The 26,676-nt window shown below is 39.9% G+C and overlaps 1 protein-coding gene across 12 annotated transcripts in view; it reads right to left on the reverse strand.

The window, feature by feature from the left end:
- Positions 1-26,676, reverse strand: part of TPK1 (thiamin pyrophosphokinase 1) — a 359,845-nt gene that overhangs the window by 148,403 nt on the left and 184,766 nt on the right. For all 12 annotated transcript variants that reach the window (XM_045496023.1, XM_045496016.1, XM_045496020.1 and 9 more), the window contains one exon: positions 15,860-15,955. In XM_045496023.1, the coding sequence (XP_045351979.1) occupies positions 15,860-15,955 (96 nt within the window). The remainder of the gene's footprint in view (positions 1-15,859; positions 15,956-26,676) is intronic.

The raw sequence follows: 26,676 nt of genomic DNA on the forward strand, positions 1-26,676 counted from the left end.
CTGTGAACAGTTCTCATCCTTAGAGCTCTTACTGTACACGCGGTGTGAATTTTTTTTGTTTACACTCAGACTGCCATTAAGAATGCGTGAAGCACTTTAATTTCAGGTACGCTGCTCATGAGAGAGTATAGGACAATGAGTGAGTTCATTCCCAAAATGATGCAATGTGTTTTTGGCTGGCCCTAGACAAAGCTTAGAATTTTTTTAGTTCAAACATTTTAAGCCTGGTTTTAGTAATAGTTCTGTCTTCCCTTACAGATCCGTACTGAGTACTAATATTTCCTTGATTAATTGGACTACAGGCTCAAGCCATATCAGGGAGATCCCTGGGGACGAGGCATCTTTTTCATACAAACAAAACAACACTGTGATATAGACAAAAATGTGGAAACGTGTTATTTTTCCTTCCCAAGTAAATACACCAAGGGATGGCAAGAGCTAATTTGTATGTGTTCACATTTCTCTGTATCAGGAAGTAAGCGCCAAGAAGAGTTGGATGGAATAAACAAACACACTGATGGATATTTTACATGATTTTATTCTATTATCTCTGCTGAAAATTAAATTCTTTGAAGAGTCAGGAATATATTCACGAGTAAGTATAATTATAGAAAGTCACAGTTTGTATAAATAAGTACATGGGTATTATAAATCCAATGGAGGTAATCATGGTCTCCAAACCTCTCACACTATCAGGATATGAAGATTTTTCTCGGGAAAATGTATTCAAAGGTATTCCTTTTGAGTTACGGGGTCCTGAGAAATGGAAAAATGAATTTCTTGTGGTTTAGAATAGCCAAAATACCGCACATAGTATCTTCAACATAGTTGATGTTTAGTGTAAAATAAAAAAATCAAAATATCATTTATATCATATTCAGAAACAATTAGCTATTTGCAAGTAGACTTTGAAAGGCTATTACAATTTGCATATTATCAATTTTGTCCAAAGAAGCTAAATGATTGCTTGGTCAATGAATAAAAAATTCCCTTCTGCATTCTTGAGCATCCTATTTGAAATGGATCAGATACTTCTCACTCGGGCTAAGAATTCTCTAACATACATGTTTCCCTACTGAAGATGGATATTTGAAAGAGCACTGAACTGTCATTTTTCCCACTCTGTGGAAACTCGGACGTGAACTTGTACCTACGTCCTGTACTTATTTCCACCTACTGAGAAAGGTGAGAAGAGACAGATAATTGTCCAAACCTTTTTGCAAACAGACTGACTTTGGTCAGAAATGCTTTGTTCTTGGGGCACCTCGGTGGCTCAGTCAGTTAACCGTCTGACTTCAGCTCAGGTTATGATCTCGTGGTCAGTGAGTTCGAGCCCCGCGTCAGGCTCTGTACTGACAGCTCAGAGCCTGGAACCTGCTTCAGATGCTGTGTCTCCCTCTCTCTCTGCCCTTCCCTTGCTCACGCTTGGTCTCTCTCTGTGTCTCAAAAATGAATAAACGCTTGGGGCGCCTGGGTGGCGCAGTCGGTTAAGCGTCCGACTTCAGCCAGGTCATGATCTCGCGGTCCGTGAGTTCGAGCCCCGCGTCGGGCTCTGGGCTGATGGCTCAGAGCCTGGAGCCTGTTTCCGATTCTGTGTCTCCCTCTCTCTCTGCCCCTCCCCCGTTCATGCTCTGTCTCTCTCTGTCCCAAAAATAAAAATAAACGTTGAAAAAATAAATAAATAAAAATGAATAAACGCTTAAAAAACTAAAAAAAAAAAAAAAGAAATGCTTTGTTCTTAGAAGATGAGTATTTCTGCACTGGCAATCATTTCTTAACAGCAATTATCTTCTTTTGCATCATCAGGATTCTTTTTTACCCAACGATATTTCTTGCTTTGCACTGGCGATAAAAGAAATCTTCGCTGCATATTCTTGTCCAAAGTGATAAATGAAACCCTTGGTTTCCATGTCTGGATGGATTAGATTTAGCTATTTGCAGTACTTTGAGTGTATTATTTTCCCAAAGTTGAGCCATATAAAACTCTCTTCATTTTTTACTGACCAGTTTATAATAGGTGGCTATCAGACTTGCTGTAGTGCAATCCTTCGGTTTTGCAATCTGGAGCAGTATAAATAGTTTATGTTAATTATTCCCTTTCCACCTTCTGGGAGAATAGAGAACATTTTGATTGCAAATTTTGCACTTGGTCATTAACACTCTGGTTTCTAGATATGCATTCGACCATTTTATAATGCCAAATGAGAATGTTAAAACTCTTACTGCAGTGACATTAATTACTTAAAGCTTATTTTTTTGTAAAGTGAGTAAGCATGCTTTACCTAATACACGTACACAAAATAGCTGACCACCTCATCGTCCTCAGGTTCATCTTACTGTTATAAGCAATGCTTCTGTTGACGATTTTGCTAAATGTATTCCATATCCATGAGCATCCATACAAATGGAGTGCCATCTAGGATCAAACATTTGTTCAGTAGTAATGTCCTCTTTCTGAAATAATTTCCTGTATTTGTATGAATGCTTTAAAAAAATCAGAATACTGGGGCACCTGTGTGGCTCAGTCATTTAAGCATCCGACTTCGGCTCAGATCATGATCTCGCAGTTCATGAGTTTGAGCCCCGTGTGGAGCTCCGTGCTGATAGCTTGGAGCCTGGGACCTGCTTCAGTTCTGTCTCCCTCTCTCTCTGCTTCTTCCCCACTTGTGCTCTGTCTCTGTCTCTCTCAAAAATAAACAAACATTTAAAAAATAAACAAAAATAAAAAATCAAGAATACTTAGGGTCTATTTATAACCATCTAAAATCTCTAGTAGGAATGAATGAGGAAACAGAATTAAAATGTAATCGGTGTACTCTGAATTCAGATCTTCCTATTTCTTAATGTGTTCCCAAATATCTAGCCCCAGCTGCTCATACTGGAGATTACATACATTCACACAGATGTTAAGAGGCAAAGGTACATCACGGACCCAGGAAAGGAGCTGTAATCCCCTCCCTTCTCCTCCAGCCATCAGGATTTTAGCACACCACTTGCTGTCCTGGACCAGCAAGTTGACCACGGTATGCTAAGTCCAACTGGGAAAGCGATGGTCATGGAGACGGAATGGCATTTTCTACTTCCAGTGACTAAGAGAAGAATGTAAAGTGAATATTATATAAATTCCATCTTCCCCTCTGACTTAAATGAAACTTTCTGAGATACCTATCCTTGTCGTTTAACACAAAGAAGAACGTATTTCCTATGGATGTATTTCTCTTCTCCTGATGACTTAATTAACTACCACTGAAAACATACTGATCTGATATGCACATCCCTGGGATAAGCAGTAACTTTCTTTTAGTTGTCAGTCATGACTTAAACTACATACAAATCATTTCTTATAAATGCAGCTATAATTATTATTGTGGACAATCACAATCATAGACGTGGGTACAGCCACGTAGGTCTTGCTAAGGGATCTGCAGAATAAGGGGAGATTTTAGAATCCACTAAGCATCTGCAGGATATTCCATTCTATGTGCATTTTTCCTACAGACGTCCTCAAGATAGTTTCTTCCTCCACGTTCCGCGCTTTCTGCATCTTCTCGATGCAGTAATTCAAAATAAAATCGTCCTTTCCACGTGAGGTCAGCATGCCTTCTGCAGAGGAGTATCACACCAACCGTATCTGCAATTCTCTGAATTAATAAGAAATTTTATCTGGCAAGTGAGTCACCCAACTGAGATTCTTGGTAAGCAGATAAACTTAACCCTTGTCCCGGGGCCTATAAAAGCATGCTTCTCCTGTGGCAGGGATGGATGAGGCTGCCAGAGCTGCTAAGGCAGTAAGCTTTTTATATCCGTAGCAACATCTCCCGAGTCACTTCAAAGCACCGGGTGTATCTATTTTCTCTTGTTACACAGCACTATAAAAAAGATTGCTGGTCTCTAAGAAGAAGGAAAAACAGAGATGTGAATTTCTCTTTTGAAGGTTTCTCCGAAATGATCTAGGAAACAGCCAGCTAGTTCACTCGATGCCCAGAACACTTTCCTTCTTCTTGATTCCTCATCTGATACTTAGCTTGTGCATCTGTTCCAGAACCTGAATGTATAAGCAGTTACTTCGGCACTTGACAAAGAGAATGATTCCGCTTATATATTGAAAAACAAGAGGTGTTTTGTGTAGACATACTTAAGTATAGCAGAATATGTCTGTATGTGGACATGTGTCACTTTTTAGAAATTCATAACAATTACTAATTTAAGTTTATAACATTGCTTTGAGGTAGACAGGCACAGTCAAGAAGGTAGAGGAAGTCGTCACCGAAGTCTTACATTGCCTCAGCTATACAGCAGACGCTGGAATTGAATGGTATTGCTTTCAGTATTACTTTAAGGAGGTGGGCAAGATTTATTCTTGTCAAGTTCACATTGGTAATGGCTTATGAGACAATCTCTATGTATTTTCATTTTTCAGCTCTCAACTTTTCCAAGCAACTTACAACTTGGAAAAAGAAGCAGGTCTCAGAAGTTACAAAACACCGATTAAAAAAATGTAAAGAAGGCATTTCGTGTACCATTTTTAATTACACACAACACATATCTCCTCCTCTACCGCATAAAATGAAGAGAAAAACCAAAGGCATATAGGATCAAAAATAGCTCCAAGTACTGCCAATGCCAAAAAATCTTCAATTATAATGGGACAAGAGCTGGAGCAGGGGAATAAGCCTTGTTAAAGTAGATTACTTAATAAAATTTACCAACATTTGATAAAAAGGGCTAGCTAAAAAAGGATCCTTCCGTATATGTGCACATTCATACGTTCAGTAAATATTTATGTTGTGTTCACGATGGGTCAGGTATTACTGGAGGTGCTAGGAATGTTAACAGGGAATAAACATGCACAGTTACCTGCCCCCCATGAAGCCTGTATTTCCATGAGTGAAGGTGTAATAGAAACAAATATCCTAAATACACAGGTGACAAATGTGTGAGGAAGAGAGCAGACAGGGGGACAAGGATTGCTGAGCCAAGAGATCAAAGAGGAGGTGGGGTGGGGTTGGGGTGGGGGTGTTTATTTTAAAAGGGAGGCTATGGGGGCATCTGGGGGGGCTCAGTGGGTTAAGCGTCTGACTTCACCTCAGGTCGTGATCTCGCGGTTCATGGGTCCGAGCCCCACATCCGGCTCTGCACTGACAGCTCAGAGCCTGGAGCCTGCTTCGGATTCTGTGTCTCCCTCTCTCTCTCTGCCCCTACCCCACCCATGCGCTTGCGCTCGCTCGCTTTCTCTCTCTTTTCTCTCTCTCAAAAATAAATAAATGCTAAAAAATTTTTTAAGAATTTTTATGGAAGGCCTCATCGATATGAGCTGCAATATCATCAGAAAACTAATTATATTATCCCATTTTGTCAAATGCAAAGTTAAAGGGTGAGAGTTCCACGTAAACAATTAACTAAAAAAAAAAAAAAAAAAAAGCCGACTCTTTTCTGTAGAGGCAAGTTACAGCATTCACTATAGTCTGAGTTATTCTATGGTTACATGCACATCTGTCTCCTCTATGAGACTGGAGGGTTGGGGCCTTGAACTTAGGTGTCCAACTAAGCATAACAACCACAACAGGCACTCTGTACACGAGTTCGCTAAGCGAGGAAGGAGACCCTCAGTAGCTTCCACAGTGTATCTGAAGGGAGGAGGTCTGCCCTTCCAAGTCTAAGGGGATGTCTTCACCAGCCCCTAAAATTCTGAACCGTCCGTCAGCGAGCGTAAGGCACACAGTGGTTACTGCGGGACTAGAGAAGTCCAATCACTCCTGTTTTCTCTCTGCACCAAGGCAAGCTACAAACGATGGTTGGCGGGGTTGTGCTGGGTTCCATTACTGAACACACACACCCCATTCTCACCAGTTCCCTGGGAATGAGGGCTGGCGAAGACATCCCCTGAGAAACATTTCAACACATAAGGAGTCCTCCGTTTCCTTCAAGTTTCTGAGAGTAAGATAATTCTTGTGAAATCAGAATATGTCCAAAAGAACCAATGCTACTGATAAGCGCATGAATGTGGGCAATAAACTGTAACTAGTTCAAGAGATTTCTAAAAACAGGGTCTAATTCTAAAATCATGTCAGTCTTCGAAATGTATCATAAAATCAAAAGATCACAATATTTTTCTCTTTTATGATATGCGCAAAATGTTTTTGTAAAGTAATTATATATAAATTATGTGTCTTCTATAATTTACAACATGCAATGCATTATGTAAATATATAAGTACATTATATAAAATACATTGCAGATCACAAGAACTAAGGTATAAAACAATGCATGGCTATTAATACTACTGTTGTTATATTTTTATTAAACATTTTCTATGTAGCAGGCAATGAGGTGCTCTGCCCCATAACTTGCTGATACGGGTAAGCTGTTATTCTCACTTTGCAGATGAGAAAACCGAGGCTCAAAAACTAAAAAGCTTTCTATCACTATGCAGAGTGCCAGCCCTATTCCAAGCATTTGAACGCCAAATGTCTAAACTGCAATGCATTGCATGGTGTTGGGAAAACTGGACAGCAACATGAAGAGTGAAACTGAACCACTTTCTTACCAAACACAAAAATAAGCGCAAAATGGATAAAAGACCTAAATGGGAGATAGGAAACCATCAAAATCCTAGAGGAGCAAACAGGCAGCGACCTCTGTGACCCTAGCCAAAGCAACTTCTTACTAGACACATCTCCAGAGACAAGGGAAACAAAAGCAAACGTGAACTATTGGGACTTCGTTGAGATAAAAATCTTCTGCATAGGGAAGGAAACAGTGAAAAAAACTAAAAGGCAGCCTGCAGAATGGGAGAAGATATTTGCAAATGACATATCTGATAATGGGTTATTGAAAATACAGAAAGAACTCATCAAGCTCAACAGCTAAAACACAAATAATCCAGTGAAGAAATGGGCAGAAGATATGAACAATTTTCCAAAGAAGACATCCAGATGGCTAAAAAACACATGAAAAGAGGGGCACCTGGCTGACTCCCTAGGTTAAGCGGCCAACTTCGGCTCAGGTCATGATCTTGCGGCCCGTGGGTTCAAGCCCCGTGTCGGGCTCTGGGCTGACAGCTCAGAGCCTGGAGCCTGTTTCAGATTCTGTGTCTCCCTCTCTAGCCCTGCCCCGTTTGCACTCTGTCTCTCTCTGTCTTTCAAAAATGAATAAATGTTAAAAAATAAAAACACATGAAAAGATGCTCATCACTCATCATCAGGGAAATAAATACAAATCAAACGAGATCGGGCGCGTTCAGGGTGGTATGGCCGTAGACAATAAATACAAATCAAAACCACACTGAGAGACCACTTCACACCAGTCAGAATGGCTAAAATTAACAACCCAGGCAACAACGGATGTTGGCAAGGATGCAGAGAAAGAGGATCTCTTTTGCATTGCTGGTAGAAATGCAAGCTGGTGCAGCGATGCTGCAAAACAGTATGGAGGTTCCTGAAAAAGTTAAAAATAGAATTACCCTACCACCAGCAATTGTACTACTGGGTATTTACCCAAAGGATAGAAAACCACTGATTCGAGGGGATATATGCACCCTGATGTCTGTAGCAGCGCTATCAATAGCCCAACTATGGAAGAGCCCAAATGCCCATCGACTGACGAATGGATAAAGATGTCATACATAGATATAACACACACAATGGAGTATTGCTCAGCAATCAAAAAAATTAAACCTTGCCATTTGTAATGACATGGATAGGGCTGGATGGAGTGTATTATGCTAAGTTAAATAAATGAGTCAGAGAAAGACAATTACCATAGGATTTCACTCATATGTGGAATTTAAGAAACAAAACAGATGAACATAGGGGAAGGAAGAATAAAAAAGAGAGGGAGGCACACCGTAAGAGACTCTTAACCATAGAGAAAAAAACAGAGGGTTGCTGGAAGGGAGGTGGGTGGTGGGGATTGGGCTAAATGGGTGATGGGTATTAAGGAGGGTATTAATTGTTGCGATGAGCAGTGGGTGTTATACATAAGTGAGGAATCACTAAATTCTATTCCTGAAACTAATGTTATACTATACACTAACTAACCAGAATTTAAATAAAAACTTGAAGCAAACAAAAAAATGACAATACAAGACTAATAATTTTAGTAATAAACATATTTCCTATTACAATGGTAGACACAAGGATGATAAATCATCTCAACATACGTTGCAGGAGAATTAATAGGATATCCAGAATACTATTAAGAAAATCCCTTCAAAGAAGGACTGAGTTAAGGTTTGCTACGATGTCCTTGGGAATTTGCATTAATGTTACTGGAAATCTATTTATTCATTGAACAAATATTTATTGAGCAAGTAACTGGGAGACATAAAAGATCTCAAGCAGATATGCATTTAACATATAAGATAGGAGTTTTAATAAGAGACTAGAGGGAATGAGATCAAACAGATGCTAACAAATAACCCAAATGAGAAATGATGAAAGTCTGAACTAACCGAGTGGCAGCAAGACTGGAAAGAACAAACGGGCACAAGACGTACCTATGAATTAAAGGAGCTGTGACCAACGGGTCAGGGACGGTAGAGTGAAATATAAGGATACTCTCCGGTTTCTGCCAGGTGAATGGATGGTGGTACCAGTGAATGAGATAGAGAAGAAAGAGAAAATGGGATTCTGAGAGAAAAATGATGGATTTTGTCTTAGACACTGAAATGAAATTCTTCTGGCCTTCCTCTCAGTGTTAGAAAAAGAGTTTTGGCTGAGAGGTATAAATTAAGGAGTTAATGGCACAGGAGTGATCACTGAAGCCCAGGGAAAAAAGATACAAGTAAAAGGCAGGTGTGGCAGAGTATGGCCCTAAGAAGAGCCAGGTGAAAATGGAGGTGTTGATGGAGACCACAGGACTCTGACAGGTAAGGAGGCAGTGCAGGAATGAGGAATGAGGGTTACTTCTGGAGCCAATCGCGATAAAATTCTATCAAATCCCAGTTCTATTTGATTAACTAGCACCACCCTTTGATGTCTTGGGAAACCAGGAAGGTTGAGGACCTGGGCTGTTGCCATAGCTTAACGATCTTCAAGTTTCCAACTAAGACTTTCAATCAGGCATAGTTTTCCCATAAAACAGTTGCCAAAATATGCGACAGAGAAACTTTTGTGGCTATTTTGAAACTTTTTGAGGAACCACTTGAAAGGTGAAAGAGGTCATAGAAAGGTATTTGGATTTGCCTGGGTGCTAAGAAGTACGTGCTTTTTAATGCTACCTCACTGAGCCATGTCACAAAAAGATGACACCACCCTATAGTTAGAGCATATGTCAAACAGTGAACATCTTCCCCGCCCCCCTGCAAGTGAACTCCTTAGTTTGGAATAATTTTAGATTTAGTAAAAAGTTGCAAAGACAGTACAGGGATTATATCCTTCACTCAGTCCCTGAATATTAACGTCTTCTGTAACTATGGTGTATCTGTTCCACCTGAGATGGACACCAATATACTACTAGGAACTCACTTCCAGGTTTCATTAACATTTTCCTAGTTTTCCACTAACACCTTTGCTCCATTTCAGGGACCAATGAGAATGCCACATTGCACTTCGTTTCCATGTCTCCTTCATCTCCTCTCGACTATGACAGTTTTTCAATCTTCCCTTGTTTTTTAAGACCTTGAAAATATCAGTCAGGTATTGTGTAGAATGATATTCAATGTGACTTTCTCTGACTTCTTTTCAAAGATTAACCCGGGATTAAGGGTCTTAGGGAAGAACTTCCCAAGTACCCTTGTCACCCTTTATGTTAGATAGAGGGGCCTGGGCTATCAACAGGAATTACCACTGACATTGTTGATTCTGATTACTTGACTGAGTTGGTATCTGCCAAGTGTCTCTACTGTAAACTTTTTATTCCCTTCCAGAATACATGTTAACACACACAACACATTTATTAAATTCTGCTTTAGAGGAGACTGGAATCTCGCCGAAGATACTGGCTTATTGGAGTAGACTATACTGGAGACACCAGAGTCCCTTGGAAGTTAACACTCAGAACACTATCGTGGTTCCTCCTACAATCCTAGGAGTCAGAGCTTAGGAGAGTGATGAGTAATTACTCCAGTCAGATACAGTCTTAAGTGAGGGCCAACAGGCATTTGTATAAACAGACAAAAAAGTCATCAGTCCATTACAAACAATAATGCACAAATAACCCAACATTGAAAATCAGTGGATACAGCAATAGCACTGCTAGGAATTTATCCAAGGGAAACAGGAGTGCTGATGCATAGGGGCACTTGTACCCCAATGTTTATAGCAGCACTTTCAACAACAGCCAAAATTATGGAAAGAGCCTAAATGTCCATCAACTGATGAATGGATAAAGATGTGGTCTATATATACAATGGACTACTACGTGGCAATGAGAAAGAATGAAATCATGACATTTGCAGCAACGTGGATGGAACTGGAGGGTATCATGCTAAGTAAAATATGTCAGTCAGAGAAAGATACCATATGTTTTCCTCCAATGTGGATCCTGAGAAACTTAACAGAAGACCATGGGGGAGGGGAAAGGAAAAAAATTACAAGTTACAGAGAGGAAGGGAGGCAAACCATAGGAGACTCTTGGATACTGAGAGCAAACTGAGGGTCAATGGGGGAAGGGGGAGAGGGGAAAGTGGGTGATGGGCACTGAGGAGGGCACTTGTTGGGATGAGCACTGGGTATTGTATGGGAACTAATTTGACAATAAATTATAATAAAAAAAGAAAATTAGTGGATACAAATAAATATTCTAAAACTCATAATACTTTATGTCTAAACATAAGGTATCTATCTGAGAAATACCACATAGGAATTAAGTAGAAAGACTAATATCCCTTACCGAATCTCCATAGTTGAGAACTACAATTCAGAAATAATCACATAAAAACTATTCTAATACATACAAATCCCAATCTAATATTTGCTCAGGCTATTACAAGAATTAAAAAACAACTTAATACAATAGGTCATGATCCCACAGTCCTTATTTAACTTGCAGTCGTTAATATTTGTGTGCATGTATAAAGGTTGGGCACTTGGGGGCGCGTGGGTGGCGCAGTCGGTTAAGCGTCCGACTTCAGCCAGGTCACGATCTCGCGGTCCGTGAGTTCGAGCCCCGCATCAGGCTCTGGGCTGATGGCTCAGAGCCTGGAGCCTGTTTCCGATTCTGTGTCTCCCTCTCTCTCTGCCCCTCCCCCGTTCATGCTCTGTCTCTCTCTGTCCCAAAAATAAAAACGTTGAAAAAAAAAAAAAAATTAAAGGTTGGGCACTTGGTCTCACTCATACAACCCTTATTCAGCATACTGCGTCATTTGATTGAAAAACTGATTGAGAGGCGCCTGGGTGGCATAGTCGGTTAAGCGTCTGACTTCAGCCAGGTCACGATCTCGCGGTCCGTGAGTTCGAGCCCTGCATCAGGCTCTGGGCTGATGGCTCAGAGCCTGGAGCCTGTTTCCGATTCTGTGTCTCCCTCTCTCTCTGCACCTCCCCTGTTCATGCTCTGTCTCTCTCTGTCCCAAAAATAAATAAACGTTGAAAAAAAAAAAAAAAAAGAGAAAGAAAAACTGATTGAAAAAGACATGGCATAAGGAAGCTAAAATTTATGAAAATTTTACCAAACACAATGAGTACACAATCGACAGTGTGAAATTAATGACAACTTCTCTGCCCAAATTGTGTCTAATGTTAAACCTGTGTGCAAAATATCAGAGACTGAAATAACAGATTCTGTTGTCATATAATACTCCTCTATTTTAGGAGGTCTGTTATTCTTGGGGCCTTACAATCTGGATGTATTTGTGCTTCATCCTGAACCACACACACCTTACATTTTTACAAAGTCAGAGCAATAGATTTTGATGTTTTTTTTTTTTTTTACTGAATTCAAAGGTTTGAATCTCAAGTATGCATCACGGCATCAGAAGAAACATGTGCTCCCTGAAGATCCAGTCATATCAGATGGCATCCTGATAATGTATTATTCATGACTCAGTTCCAGATAAACAATGTGGTTACATAAAAGCAAAGCATTAAAAAGTCACATGTATCGATGAAGCCTTTTGCAAAAAAATAAAAGGTGAGGGTGAGCAGGTTTAAAATAGATAAATAAATAAATAGATCAGGTGATTTAGGGAAATTTTTTTTTAAATTTTTTTTAACGTTTATTTATTTTTGAGACAGAGAGAGACAGAGCATGAATGGGGGAGGGTCAGAGAGAGAGGGAGACACAGAATCTGAAACAGGCTCCAGGCTCTGAGCAGTCAGCACAGAGCCCGACGCGGGGCTTGAACTCACGGACCGCGAGATCATGACCTGCGCCAAAGTCGGACGCTTAACCAACTGAGCCACCCAGGCGCCCCGATTTAGGGAAATTTTTAAAAATTAATCATATGTTCTGGGTAGTAAGCTCCTTTAGCCTAAGGACAGACCCTAATTCAAATCCTATAAAGTTCTAATATGGTACACAGTAGGGTTCCTTAACATATTAAATCTTACTTTAATTCAATTCCTTTATATTTTAATTACATTTTACTTTTTTTTAACAATTTTTTAAATATTTATTTATTTTTGAGAGAGAGAGAAAGAGAGAGAGAGAGAGAGAGAGAGAGAGAGAGAGATGGCATGAGCAGGGGCGGGGAAGAGAGAGAGGGAGACAGAATCTGAAGCAGGCTCCAGGCTCTGAGCTGTCAGCACAGAGCCCGACGCGGGGCTCGAACTCACAAACCGTGAGATCATGACCTGAGCCGAATTCAGATGCTTATCCGACTGAGCCACCCAGGCGCCCCTATAATTACATTTTAAAGTATATGCTAGTAAGAGAAGATCTTACTATAAAATACAGACATTGATGACAACCTCATATTCATAATTTAGCAAGTAGAAAAACAGCAATGTATGATAATTTGATTGGACTTATTAGGTGGAGAAGCATAAAGGATTTTTTTATACAGTTTATGCAGATTTTACGAAGAAATTTTTAACGGTCCTCATGATGATCTCACTAGAGGGTACGACAACGTGTGCAGGGGCATCTTCTGTAATTTTCCTTGCTAATGCTTCTAATCTTGCTTTTCTCTTGCTATTACATTAAATCACATAAAATGATGTACTTTGAGGTTAAATGTAAAGACAGGTGGAAGCTCACAGATACCCCATTTTGTCAGATTTACTATAACCTGAAGGTTATATTAATACAACCACAAGGTTTTCATTGTGAGTAATGGAGCCTTTGGTTTATTCAATTATGCTTTTTAAAACACCAAACCCATCACGCTCACTGTCCATCTGAAAACGCTTTAAACTCCCTGCCATTGGTTTGCTGAAGCACTATCTATCCTCCCCACGACGAGGTATCTGTCCTTGAACGCTCTTCTCCCTCTGCCACCCACCCCCCACTTGTTTATGATGCCCCAGCCTTCTCTAAAAAGCCCTTCCCCTTTCTGTGTTGTGCTCGACCCTCCTGTGCGTTCCCACAGGCTCAACATTCATAGGCCACTTCTAACACTCAAGGTCCTGCTGTTCAGTCGTGAGCAAGATAGATCTGTCCCAACTTTGTGGGTCATACAGTGAAGCTGGGAAGAAAGGCTTCGAGCCGACAATTAGAAATAACCAACAAAATTATTAGAAGTGCTCAGAGTGTCTCAAAGGAGAACCAAGGGGGAACAGAAACGTAGAGTGGCAGACCCCAACCTGGAGGGAGGGGGAAGAGGAGTCCTCTTTCAGGACATCCCCTGTTCTGCCGTCGTGATATAGACCAAGAGAAGGAAAATTTTGAAAAATATTCAAAACATGTGTAAAAAGTTCTAGGCAGAGGGGCGCCTGGATGGCTCAGTCAGATGGGTGTCTGATTTCGGCTCAGGTCACGATCTTGTGGTTCATGGGTTCGAGCCCTGAGTTGGGCTCTGTGCTGACAGCTCAGAGCCTAGAGCCTGCTTTGGATTCTGCTCCTCCCTCTCTCTCTGCTCTTCCCCTGCTCATGCTCTGTCTCTCTCTCAAAAATAAATGAACACTGAAATAAAAATTCTAGGCAGAAAAGGCAACATACGCAAAAATCGCTCAAGGCAGAGAAGACGGAACAGGCCATATTTTAGGAACAAACAGAAAAAGTAGTGCAAGATAAGCTGGACAATGCACTGGGCCTAAATCATGCCAGGACCCAGAGGCATCCGTGGAAGCTCACTGCTCCTTTTTCTCCCGGAAAGAACTCGCTAGGCCTGGGAGGGGGCAGCTGGCTGTCATGGCCCAGAGGCAACTCCTTCAGGATGCAGTAGCAAGTGCCATCAAGGTACAGCGGTCCCTAAGAGCTTCCAGCCCATGACTAAGCACAGTGGGACTGGGAGGGTCTGGTCCTTTCCACCCAACATGGATGCCTCCAACAGGTCCTCCTGCTTCCGCCCTCCCACTGGGCCCACCTAGACTTTACTAGATCTGTTTTGTGGATCACATACAGCTGATTACCCTCTTTCCCCAGCTTGAAGCTCTCTCTGAATTTCACTGTTGATGAGTTTGAGATATGATTATTTATTTTCAGACTTAACGACCGAGCACTATATTACAGGTACGATCAATTTGACACACATAATTTAATTTCAGTGTTGATGCTGGGAAAACTGAAACACAAGTTGTGAAGAACTTACAATTTTTTTTTTTCTAAGAAACTCAAATTCAGTTATGTCCGGATGAAGCAATGGGCTTCTTTGGAGCTCTCAATGGGCTGTGTTCTGTTTTCATTAAGCAAATATTCAATTATAACAATTTATTGCCAGAAATAGCACAACATATTTGGTATCGTTCAAGCTACAACAGAGATGGGAAATGTTCACTCAATTACTTTTGTTCACTTTGCACAATGTGCTTCTCATCAATTATGACAATTAACAAGGCTTGTCTTCAAAAAGAGAAAAGATCTACTATGTCACCTAGGTAAATATATGCTAAAAGAAATCTCTGATAACCTTCTGTGACAGAGGAAGTTCTTCTCAGGGCTGCCTTGAATGTACAAGCAAGTTTTGCTAGTTTTCCTAGTTTAATGTTTATTTATTTTTGAGAGAGAGAGAAACAGAGCGTGAGTGGGGGAGGGTCAGAGAGGGAGACACACACAGAATCCGAAGCAGGCTCCAGGTTCTGAGCCATGAGCACAGAGCCCAACACGGGGCCCAAACCAATGAACCATGAGATCATAACCTGAGCCGAAGTCAGACGTTCAACCGACTGAGCCACCCAGGCATCCCGCTAGTTTTCTTAGTCTAACACTACATACACATCATGTGCCTCAGTTTACTTTCCTGCCCCTGCCAGTAAGAGAATGGTCAACTGTCATTCAGTGCTTCACATTTAATTTTGTTGACCTTCACTAAACCGGACTTAAAAAAGAGTCCACAAATGCAAAGCAGCGGACTCTTCACTGATTTCAAAAAGAAGAGTTGATAACATTTTATTTACAGATGAGAGTTTGTAATGATGCCTCCTGGGCCAAATACAGGCCGTACTTGTTTGCCTGTTTTGCCCCCACAATATTTGAACACACGTAGGCGTGCATGGCAACAATGAACAAGAGATGAAAAGTGGTGACTTATTTTGGGCCAAAAATGAGCAGCCAGTTTCAGCTGCTTTATACAAAGTCCACCTCCCCCTTCTGTGACTTTCCCATGATAAAGCATCTGCATCTGTGACCTCTGATTTAAGTGACCAAATCAATACTTTGGCAGCTAAGTACAGATTTATTCAGTATATGGGAAAAATCTGACAGGGAATCTAAAAGACTGACAGAAAAGTAACCGATCACTTCCGATGAGTGAAAAGTTTAAGCGGGATTTTCACATCCTTGGTACCAAGACTCCTAACCACCAAAAAGGTGTGCATCTTACCTGTAGGTCTTTTTCCTCTATCTTTTTTTGGAGCAGTTCAAGGCACTTGGTGAAGTCAGTATGGTCTTGGTCAGGCGTTGATATAATTTCACATCCCTATGTGTTTAAAGAGAGAGAAAAGGTAAGAACACGTAAAGAAGGCAGCCTTATTATGAACAGGATCAAAAACCATAAAAGATAAGGTATCAATAGACACAGCCAGTTATGCCTGTATTATATACCCCGATCATTAGTATCATTGTCACCATCTTTTTTTATCTCACATAACAAGACATCTCAGAAATGGTGTTAGAATATCACAATAATGGTCTGATTATGATAATCATTTTACTCAACAAAAGTGCAGCTTTATACTACATTACTGGTCTTTAAGGATCACTGCTGTGATGACATTTGAGACTAACATAAGGGCTCTAGTATAAGTATTATAAAATATATTCACAGTAAAATTACCTGAAATTAAAATGAAACTATCTCTAAAAAAAAAAAAAAGAAAAAAAAAGTCTGCATTTTTTTAAGCAGACCTCCCAAGTTCACTTACATGAATGGGAAAACTAATATTAATATTGAGCTAATGATAAAACTACATTTCAAGTAAAATCAAGTCTATTGTTGTATAAAATTACTTTACTGGATCTTCCTCACCCAATGTAAAAAGAAGCATGGAGAGCTACACCTGCATAAATATGTCTCTTGGATTATTTTTTGGACATAATGAAGTGAATTTATAAGGTCTTTGCCTCTTCTACACCAGATACCTAGTGAAAAACTAGGAATATATTTATATATATGAAGTCACAAAAGTGCCAGCTGGTTGGCACTCGTGAACTTTGATGGCTAGAGAAACAATATTTCTGAAATGACACTTTCTCCTCCAATGTCTTACAGAGGCAAAGGTGTATAAAACCAGCGCGTGGTGGGACTGGAGACTTCTTAATTCAGGAACGTAACAATCCGTGGTCTCTCACAAACAGCTGAGTAAGGGGAAGTTAAATATAATCCAGTATATAAAGTTGCCATTCAAAGAGTTTTCAAGGATACAAAACACCATACTGCCTCCTAAATTATTCTAAGAACTGTTCTCAGTAGATTTAAAGGTTCTTCTCAAACTTCAAGGTCTCTCTAAATGTGTCAAGTTCAGCCTGGGCTTCGTTCATTTATGACTACTGTCCTACAAGGTAGCAACCAATGAAAAAATTAATTTCTCATAATTTAGAAATATGTTATACCCTAAAAGATGTATATATCATCTTTATAAAATCGTCTACATGTACTTTTCTGACCCTAAAAGAACACTGAAATTTACTATCATCACCAAGCAAGGGCATAAAGAAGTTGACTCGTCTTAAGCTAATGCTCCTAGAAAAAAGATATAGGAATATGCCAGAACCTACGGGGATGTTAGCAGTGCTGAGATTAGATTGTCACCCAACCAAACTGTCACTATACTGAAAGTTCCTTGAGGACAGGAATTATGTTGCATTCATGACCATGAGTGGCACCAGTCTGCTACATGGTTAGGGTTTGATAAATGTTTCACTAATATTCCTGAGGAATAAAAATGTAAGCTGGCAAAGGGGGGCAGGGGGCGTGTAACAGCATGGGATCTTACTGCCAAATACAGAATTTTAACAATGGGAAATCATCTATGCTCTTTTTAGTGCTGATAATACAATCACATCAGCAAAAGGAAACACAATGAAAAAGGCAAACAGAAGTAACAATAATACAAGAAACAATTAATAGACCTGTTTACCTTCACAGCTATCTTCACGGAATCAACCCAGATCCATAGGAAAAATAATCGTGAATGAGAACCCAAGAAAGAATCTAGTCCCACTATAATATTTTGTAGATTAAGGAAATAAAAACAAGAGATTTTAAGGTTTAATAAAGGTGGTTTTTTTTAAGGTTTATTTTTGAGACAGAGACAGAGCATGAGTGGGGGAGGGGCAGAGAGAGAGAGAGAGGGAGAGACAGTATCTGAATGAGCCCCCAGGCTCTGAGCTGTCAACACAGAGCCCGACGCAGGGCTTGAACTCACAGACCATGAGATCATGACCTGAGCTGAAGTCAGACGCTTAACCGACTGAGCCACCCAGGTGCCCCTAAAAACAAGAGATTTAAGTGGACTTGCTAATCACTGGACAGCAGGGTACAACAATGTCACATCTAGAAATCCTGATTCTTTACTCTCAAGTGGGAGCAAATGCCTAGATATCAGACACAAAAAGGTTATAATAACATCTCCAGAGTTGATTCCACAAGAATGGCATCATGAAAAAAGCTACCTCTGAAAAAGGAGCAAGGCTTGAATAATACCTGACTTTATCTCATCAATTTAAGACGGACACACAGAAAAGTGTAAGTCAGGACACGGAGACAGATTACCGGAACTGAAAAATTCAGACTGTATCTAAACCAAGAACTTCCAGAAACTCTGAGGTGTTGATCAGCCATCCGTAGCTTCCTGGAATCTTCCTAAGTTTAAATGATTCTAATCTCATCACAGATGGGCAACAAATTCACTGGAAGCGGAAACAGCTTCAACAGCCCTCACAGGGAAGCTCAGGACACCTAGAAGGACACCTGCAAAACGGAGCACTAGCCAAAGTGCAACACCAGGCCTTTGGCCAACTAAAGAAGTTTTTACTGTTTTCTGGGTCTCATGATAACACAAGAAAGTCTAGAAGAGGAGACATATAAAACCAAAGAAATAATCAGCAAAATTCTGCAGAATAGGAAAAATGCAGAAATGCTATTAGGTATCAAGTGAGGTTCAACTATTTTATATTAATGTTTATTTATAATTATTTATGTATAGAGTAAGGCTCAATTTACTAGAGTCAGAAGCACTGGGTACTGTGAAGAATTTTACTGGATTTGATGTTTAAAAAACAAAATAAAAACTCACAGTAATCCAAGGACCTAGGAGATATAAAAGCTAGGAAATCTGGCCAAATAAGAAAGTATATCACTATTAGAAACCAAATAGATGGTTTCTAGTATTAGGTTCCTAATAGATGAAGGTATACCTGACTTGAAAATATACGGAAAATTTCCAAAGCATAAACTAATAAACGTTTTAAGAACAGCTTTAACATATCAATGTTTGAGTGGAAACATTTGTTTTAACCATTACTGACTCTGATTTTTCTTAGTTGCTTAGAATATATTTTTTAGGATCCATATTATTGTTTTATAAGCCAGCAGGTGGCTCCAATCTCAGTCTATGTGCTTTTCTTATGAAGTTTTTGTCATTATACAAATAGAAATTTAAATAACTCAATTCTAGTGGCACCTGGATGATTCAGTTGGTTAGGCATCTGACTTCAGCTCAGGTCATGATCTCACAGTTCATGGGTTCGAGCCCCGCATTGGAGCCCCATGCCGGGCTCTATGCTGACAGCTCAGAGCCTGGAGCCTGCTTTGGATTCTCTGTCTCCCTCTTCTCTCTGCCCCTCCCCTGCTCATGCTCCACTTGCTCTCTCTCTCAAAAATAAACATAAAAAGAAAATTGAAAAAATAACTCAATTCTAATAATAAGCTCCACTGGTGGACACACGTTTTTAAGTGGATTATTATTTTTTAATACTACACTGTTAATTTTGTTTTATATTAGAATTCAAAAGGAAAAGATTTGAATTGATGTCACGAATTTCAGTATGTGTAAATATCAAGGCTACTCTAATTCTGTTCTAACCCAAAAACAGTCTTCTGAAGATGAGAAAGCACAATGTCGCCCCTTCCTTCTAAACCCTAACCAAACACAAAAGGAAAAGCGAGGAGAACTAAGTTTGAACGAGTTTAAGAATTCTGTTCCAGTGTGTTGAATTTACTTACCACAGACTTCCTCATCAGGTCTTTCTCATCCCATAAACCAAAACCAGAAAAAGACGCATGTAAATTTAATTATAAATAAATGACCAGGGGGTCCAGTCGACTACTTTTTAGAGTGTTACTCTATGCATGCTGTTTTATTAAACTGTTCTGTGTATGGAAGAAGTAGGGCTCTACCAGATACTAAAGGGCCAGTGCTAAATAAAAACATGAATATCATAATCAGTAAACATGTAAATTATAAATCTGTGTGTGTCTGAGTGTGAGAAAGACAGCCAGGTAAGGGGAGGCTCCTTTTCTTCCTCTTTCCATACCAGAAACTCCTAGCCACACACTTCACCACTAGCCAGTGATTGCTTGCAAGAAAGTCCGTCTTCTATTCATCCCTAGATTTCTCCTTTCTTTTTGTTGGGTAGTGGGGATAGTGTAGGCATTTGAGATCCCATTCTGCTTTTGGACTAAAACTACACTCTAAAACAGAGCCAAGTGTCAATCAAAAAGAATGAAATTGTGCCATTTGCAACTACGTGGATGGAACTGGAGGGTATTATGCTAAGTGAAATTAGTCAGAGAAAGACAAATATCATATGACTTCACTTTAAGATACAAAATAGATGAACATTAGGGAAGGGAAGCAAAAATAATATAAAAGTAGGGAGAGGGACAAAACACAAAAGACTCTTACATACAGAGAACAAAATAGGGTTGCTGGATGGGTTGTGGGAGGGGGGATGGGATAAATGCTTAAGAGGCATTAAGGAATCTACTCTTGAAATCCTTGTTGCACCATATGCTAACTAACCTGGATGTAAAATAAACAATAAATAATTTTTTTTTAATTTAGAAAATAAAAATATAAAAGAAAATAGTCAAGTGCAATACACTGGAATGAGATACCTACTCAGAAAACTGCCGATTATATTAGCTTCTGCTCCATAGAGGTATAATGAACATCCCCAAACTACAATGTTGAGAATCATATTGTAATAGAAAACATGTACTAAGAAAATGAAAGAATTCACAATATCAAGCAAATATCATGAATTCATATTAAAATGACAGGTGCCCTAAGGTTCAGGAAAACAAAACTGGAAGGTGCAGAAAGATGTAGAGAAGTTACAAATAAGGTAAATTAGGCCGCTTGCCAACATGCTGATTTAGCAGACTTGAGGAGAATGAAGACAAACAAGCAAACCTACTTAAGTAAACAAAAGCAGAACTTTACACATGAGGGAATGAGCTCACGGAGCAAAGGAACCCAAGCGGAACACATCTCACACACACACACACACACACACACACACACGCACACACACGCACGCACGCACACACAAATTCTCGTCTGGCCAATCTTTGCCTACTACTTTGGGAATTCTGGATGTCCGCTCAGGGAGGGAAGACTCAAGCCTCCTTGAGCAGCCATCGGCACCTGCGTGTCAGTCGCAGGGACAGTACAGGTGCATTTCAAGCAGTCGACAGAAATTTGATGGACAGAATAACGATGGACGGATTAACACCGTCTCTCTCCTCATGGCACTAATGGACTGCTTCTCTAAAATACAAATGTGGATCAGCCTTAGACAATAAGCATAATACAGAAAAGCAACATTGCCAATTATTTTTTCGGGTATCATTCCACAGCTGCCCTAAGAAAATCATGGAACACTTTTGTTTTAGGACATGACTGACACAGATTCTTAAAGAGGTGACATATGCTAGTGCTTCATATGCAATTAAGGAAACTAAAATCCCACAATAACATTAACATAGTTAACATCCAATGAGGGAAGAGAATTACCAATTGTACATTAAGGCTAACAAATGAAGCACTACGAAAGTACTGCATAAGGAACTCAGAATATTTTTTTTCCTAATGTTTATTTATTTTTGAGAGAGAATGTGAGAGCATGAGGAGAAGGGGCAGAGAGTGGGAGACACAGGGTCTGAAGCAGGCTGTATGCCCTCAGCACAGAGCCCAACGTGGGGCTTGAACTCATGAACTGTGAGATCATGACCTGAACTGAAGTCGGATGTTTCACAGACTGAGCCATCCAGGCACCCCACCCCCCCCCAAAATGTTTTACAATGAGTTGTAATTTATTTCTTAAGAGAAAGACAAATGACAAGGAATCAAACTGATATCAGGGACTCAATAAAAATTTGGCAATGAACAGTTTGCAGAACATGTCCTAGAATGACAATAGCTCACTTCAGTTTCTAACACTGCCAACATCTACAGTCATAGCAAACACAAAAATGTATGCAATATATGTAATGCATGAGCCTCATCACAATAAAATCACAAATCATCTAAAAGAGATAGGTTTATGTTGAGCGTGGTATACTTACATTTTTAAAGAAAAAAGGTTTAAACAATAAGGGTTGTGCTAACTGCTTACATTAACCAAATAACTGTATTATTACATTAACCCATTTCATTATTTTATAAATAGCCTATGAGTATTAAAATATTTTATTCAAATGACCAAGTAATGTTGCTACATAAACACAGTATGTCCACCTTATTACTATTAAAATATTAACCCAACTCTTCCTTCAGGCTGTGAGCCTCATGAAGGTGTCTGTCGTAACTTTTGTTCACTCTCGGATCCCCGTACAAGAACCTACCCACAGTGCATGGCAAGTGGTAAGCACTCAGTGATGAATGAAGTCACTTATAAAGTCCTGAGATAAATGATCAGTGTAGACCAGGGATCAGGAAAGTTTTCTGGAAAGGGGCAGACAGAAACTCCTTCTGGCTGTGCAGGCCACAGGGCCTGTGTCCCAACCACCCACCCTGCTTTTGGATCATGAAAGATCTACAGATAATACATAAATAAATAAATAAGATTTGCATTCCAACAGAACTGAAATTTCAAATTTGAATTTCATATAATCTTCACATGCCATAAAATACTATTCTTCTTTAGATTTCTTTTTTCCCCCAACCATTTAAAAATGTCAGAACACTTCTTAGCTTGTGAGCAATACAAAAACAGACAGTGGGCCAGATCCGCCTATGGGCTGAAGTTTGCCACCTAATCTCAGTTCCAGGACCACAATTAGTTTTTGTGACTACAACGAAACTCTCTACTCGCGCAAGGAATTTCATATAAGGAAAAAGATTCAGCCCTTTATCAAATCTATCTGAACTCCCTTTTCCTCATCTGTAATGGAAGTAATGTGCACACCAAAACTGCGGCTGAGGGTCCATGTTCCATGCACATGAGGCCCCAGGCACAGTGATGAACACCCCAAGGGGCCACCTCAGCATTTCACAAGAATCTCTAGAAACATCAGATGCTGCAGTCAGATCACCGCACATCAAAGATTACTAGAGGAAGCACCATATTGTAAATATTCTCCAAAGAACTTTGTGTGGGATGCTTACTGAACTATTTTTTAATTTACTGACAACTCAAAGAAATTATTACAAGGCAATGAGTATCAATAATCAACCTAACGGCAAAAGACCGATGCGGAAGCCGTGCGACTGTCATTCCTGATTACTTAATTTACTGTTTGCCAATAATTTAACTAATGTAAGTTAATGAGTTTTTACATTTTACATTTAACACCTTTCAGGTGATACTATGCTGACTCCTCTAAAACTCTTTAATGGAAAAGAAAACAGATCCTTTGGGGAAAAAATCATAAGAACATATCAACTCATTTCATACACTATATCCACAGAGAGACTTGGCCTCATTAAAACAAGAAGCAAGGAGTTAAGTCTGGTGAAGGCATTCCCCAATCTGCTATTAGCTTACTCATTTTCGGTGAAGTCATTCGATGCCCATCCATCCACCCAGGACAAGAAAGGACTTGCACAAATTACCCTGAAGAGATTTTACGGGGCTCTGAGACTTCTACTGTAACTTTATAGGCTGAGTGTATAAGGTTAAGAATTCAGAAGTGTTATTTCCTCAAAGGTGCCATGCAAACCAATTCTGAAAATTTATTTGGAGTGGCTTGCGTATAGCCTCTCATCTAGCATAATTAAATGCGATGTGTAGGTAGCTATAAAATCTAAGATGCTTTTCAAGAAACTAAGAATTTTCCTAACAAAATACAACCCAATTTTTCGAAAAATCAGATTATTTTAAAAGTGTCCTTTTTTTTAATTTTTTAAAATGTTTTTTATTTATTTTTGAGAGACAGAGAGAGAGAGAGACATAGCATGAGCAGGGGAGGGGCAAGGAGAGAGAGAGACACAGACTCTGAAGCAGGCTCCAGGCTCTGAGCTGTCAGCACAGAGCCTGACGCGGGGCTCAAACTCACAGACTGTGAGATCATGACCTGAGCCGAAGTCAGGTGCATAACCGACTGAGCCACCCAGGTGCCCCGAAAAGTGTCTTAAAATTAGAATGTTAACATTGCCACCTGCTGATAATTGTCTTCCTCATTAAATAACAAAACAAAATACATTGTTATGGGAGATATTTAGTCACTTTACGTGAATTACTGTCTTGAATCCCCACAATACCCTTTATAAGGTAAACGCAATGATCACATTTAATATATTCAGATTGAAGTTTAGAGGGATTAAATACCTTGCCCAAGGTCACACAAGTGTTGAGGACATTGTATGTGATCTGAAGCCCATACCTTTTTTTTCTTTCTTTTTTAATTTCTATTTGGGAGAGAGAGAGCAAGCAAGCAAGAGCAGGGGACAGGGGCAGAGGGAGGGAGGGAGAGGGAGGAAGAGAGACAGAGACAGAGGCAGAGGCAGAGAGAGAGAGAGAGAGAGAGAGAGAGAGAGAATCTTATGCAGGCTCCACACTCATTAAGGAGCCCAACATGGGGCTCAATCCCAAGACCCTGCGATCATGACCTGAACCAAAATCAAGAGTTGGACGCTCAACTGATTGAGCCACCCAGGCAGAGTTAAGAGGCCTGTACTCTTAACCATGCTTTGTACTCTACCCTGCTTATTTATTTATTTATTTATTTATTTTTTCAACGTTTATTTTTATTTTTGGGACAGAGAGAGACAGAGCATGAACGGGGGAGGGGCAGAGAGAGAGGGAGACACAGAATCGGAAACAGGCTCCAGGCTCGAACTCACGGACCGCGAGATCGTGACCTGGCTGAAGTCGGACGCTTAACCGACTGCGCCACCCAGGCGCCCCTCTACCCTGCTTATTTAAACCTTGGGTATTTTGGCAGCTTTAAGCAGAAAAATTGCTTTATAATTTATTCTGAACCTTGATTTTGTTGGTTTTCTCCAGTTTTAAATACCTGGAAATGCTTTAACTCTTAGCAGACATGACTCCCGCCTGACTCCAAGCTACTTCCATAGTTAGCCCAAGGCTTAGATATCTCGGAGGCCTCAGACATCTGAGAATGGGCAGTGAATGCTTAGCGATCTCTCTCTCCTTTGTTCTGTTTTCCTAACATATAATATCATCACTATGCTTATCATTATATTCACAATTCGCTTTTTCTTCAGCTATTAAACTTACCCTTATGATCAATATCTTTGTATATAAGTGTTTATTTCAGTTTATTATCTTAGAATTAGATACTAGAAAATGAAATCACTGGGAAAAATCTAAGAAAAATTTTCGTGATCTTTGATATACACACTGCCAGAGTGCTTTCGTTTCTAGGAAGGACATAAAAATACATATTCCCACTAGGAGTATAGGAGGGCAAAGAGTTTCTTCTTTTAAAATGTAAAAGTAGGGGCGCCTGGGTGGCGCAGTCGGTTAAGCGTCCGACTTCAGCCAGGTCACGATCTCACGGTCCGGGAGTTCGAGCCCCGCGTCAGGCTCTGGGCTGATGGCTCAGAGCCTGGAGCCTGTTTCCGATTCTGTGTCTCCCTCTCTCTCTGCCCCTCCCCCGTTCATGCTCTGTCTCTCTCTGTCCCAAAAATAAATAAACGTTGAAAAAAAAAAAATTTAAATGTAAAAGTAGAAGGGGCGCCTGGGTGGCTCAGTCGGTTGAGCGTCCAACTTCAGCCCAGATCGTGATCTCACAGCTCATGGGATCGAGCCCCGCGTCGGGCTCTGTGCTGACAGCTCAGAGCCTGGAGCCTGCTTCGGATTCTGTGTATCCTTCTCTCTGCGTTCCTCCCCTGCTCATGCTCTCTCTCGTTCTCAAAAATACATAAGGATTTTTAAAAATTTTAAATATAATAGTAGGAAAGATAATTCATCACCAATTTCTTACTGTGAATTAATTTAATTGTTGTACTTGCTTCTTAATAGCAAAGAGAAGTCATTTTCCTTAAGAGGACACCCATGGGAGAGCAAGGAAAAGAAAGGAAAATCCTGGCGTGTGAAGCAGGAATGAGGCTGGAGGTGGTTCATTAGGTCAAGGAATGAAGGGATGAAGGACAGTATGAAAGAAACGGACATTTCTGGAAGGGGAGATAGGTGTCCATCAACACCGACTAGGAAAGGAGGCAAGAAGCTACATCAGAGATTATCTTTCAAGTTGGCTCTGAAAACGTGAAATAACTTACTATCCCATCGTATTAGACTACTGATGTGGATTTTTCTGTAAATCAGCAATGATAAGAGTTTTACTGACTCTTAAAATTCTGGTTCCCACATATTTTATTATCCCCTATTTACTGCTGAAGTTGCCTCTCTTGTTGTATGCAAGCCTGATACACAGTTGGAAATATTTTGGGCATATATATTCAAGAGTATTCTAAAAATTGAGTATGTTAAAGTATTAATAATGAGTTTCCATAATCGGTCATTAAACTGAACTGACCAGAATTCTGTAATAAGAAACTGCCTGCCAGATTAACAGCATGGCAGGCAGAGGGCAAAATGACATATACTCTGGATTATCAAAAATACAGTTGTAAAATTAGCCCAAACTTGTTCTCTAGATAAAGCCACTCAGAATCTAAATGATCTATGCTCCTTGATATAGGTATTAAAATTGTCTTCTACTCTGTAGAAATGTAATCACAAAATAACCATTTCCCACTTTCCTTTTGTACAAAGCATACTCTGGTA

Source organism: Leopardus geoffroyi, chromosome A2 (assembly GCF_018350155.1).
Source record: "Leopardus geoffroyi isolate Oge1 chromosome A2, O.geoffroyi_Oge1_pat1.0, whole genome shotgun sequence".
NCBI classification, from domain to species: Eukaryota; Metazoa; Chordata; class Mammalia; order Carnivora; family Felidae; genus Leopardus; species Leopardus geoffroyi.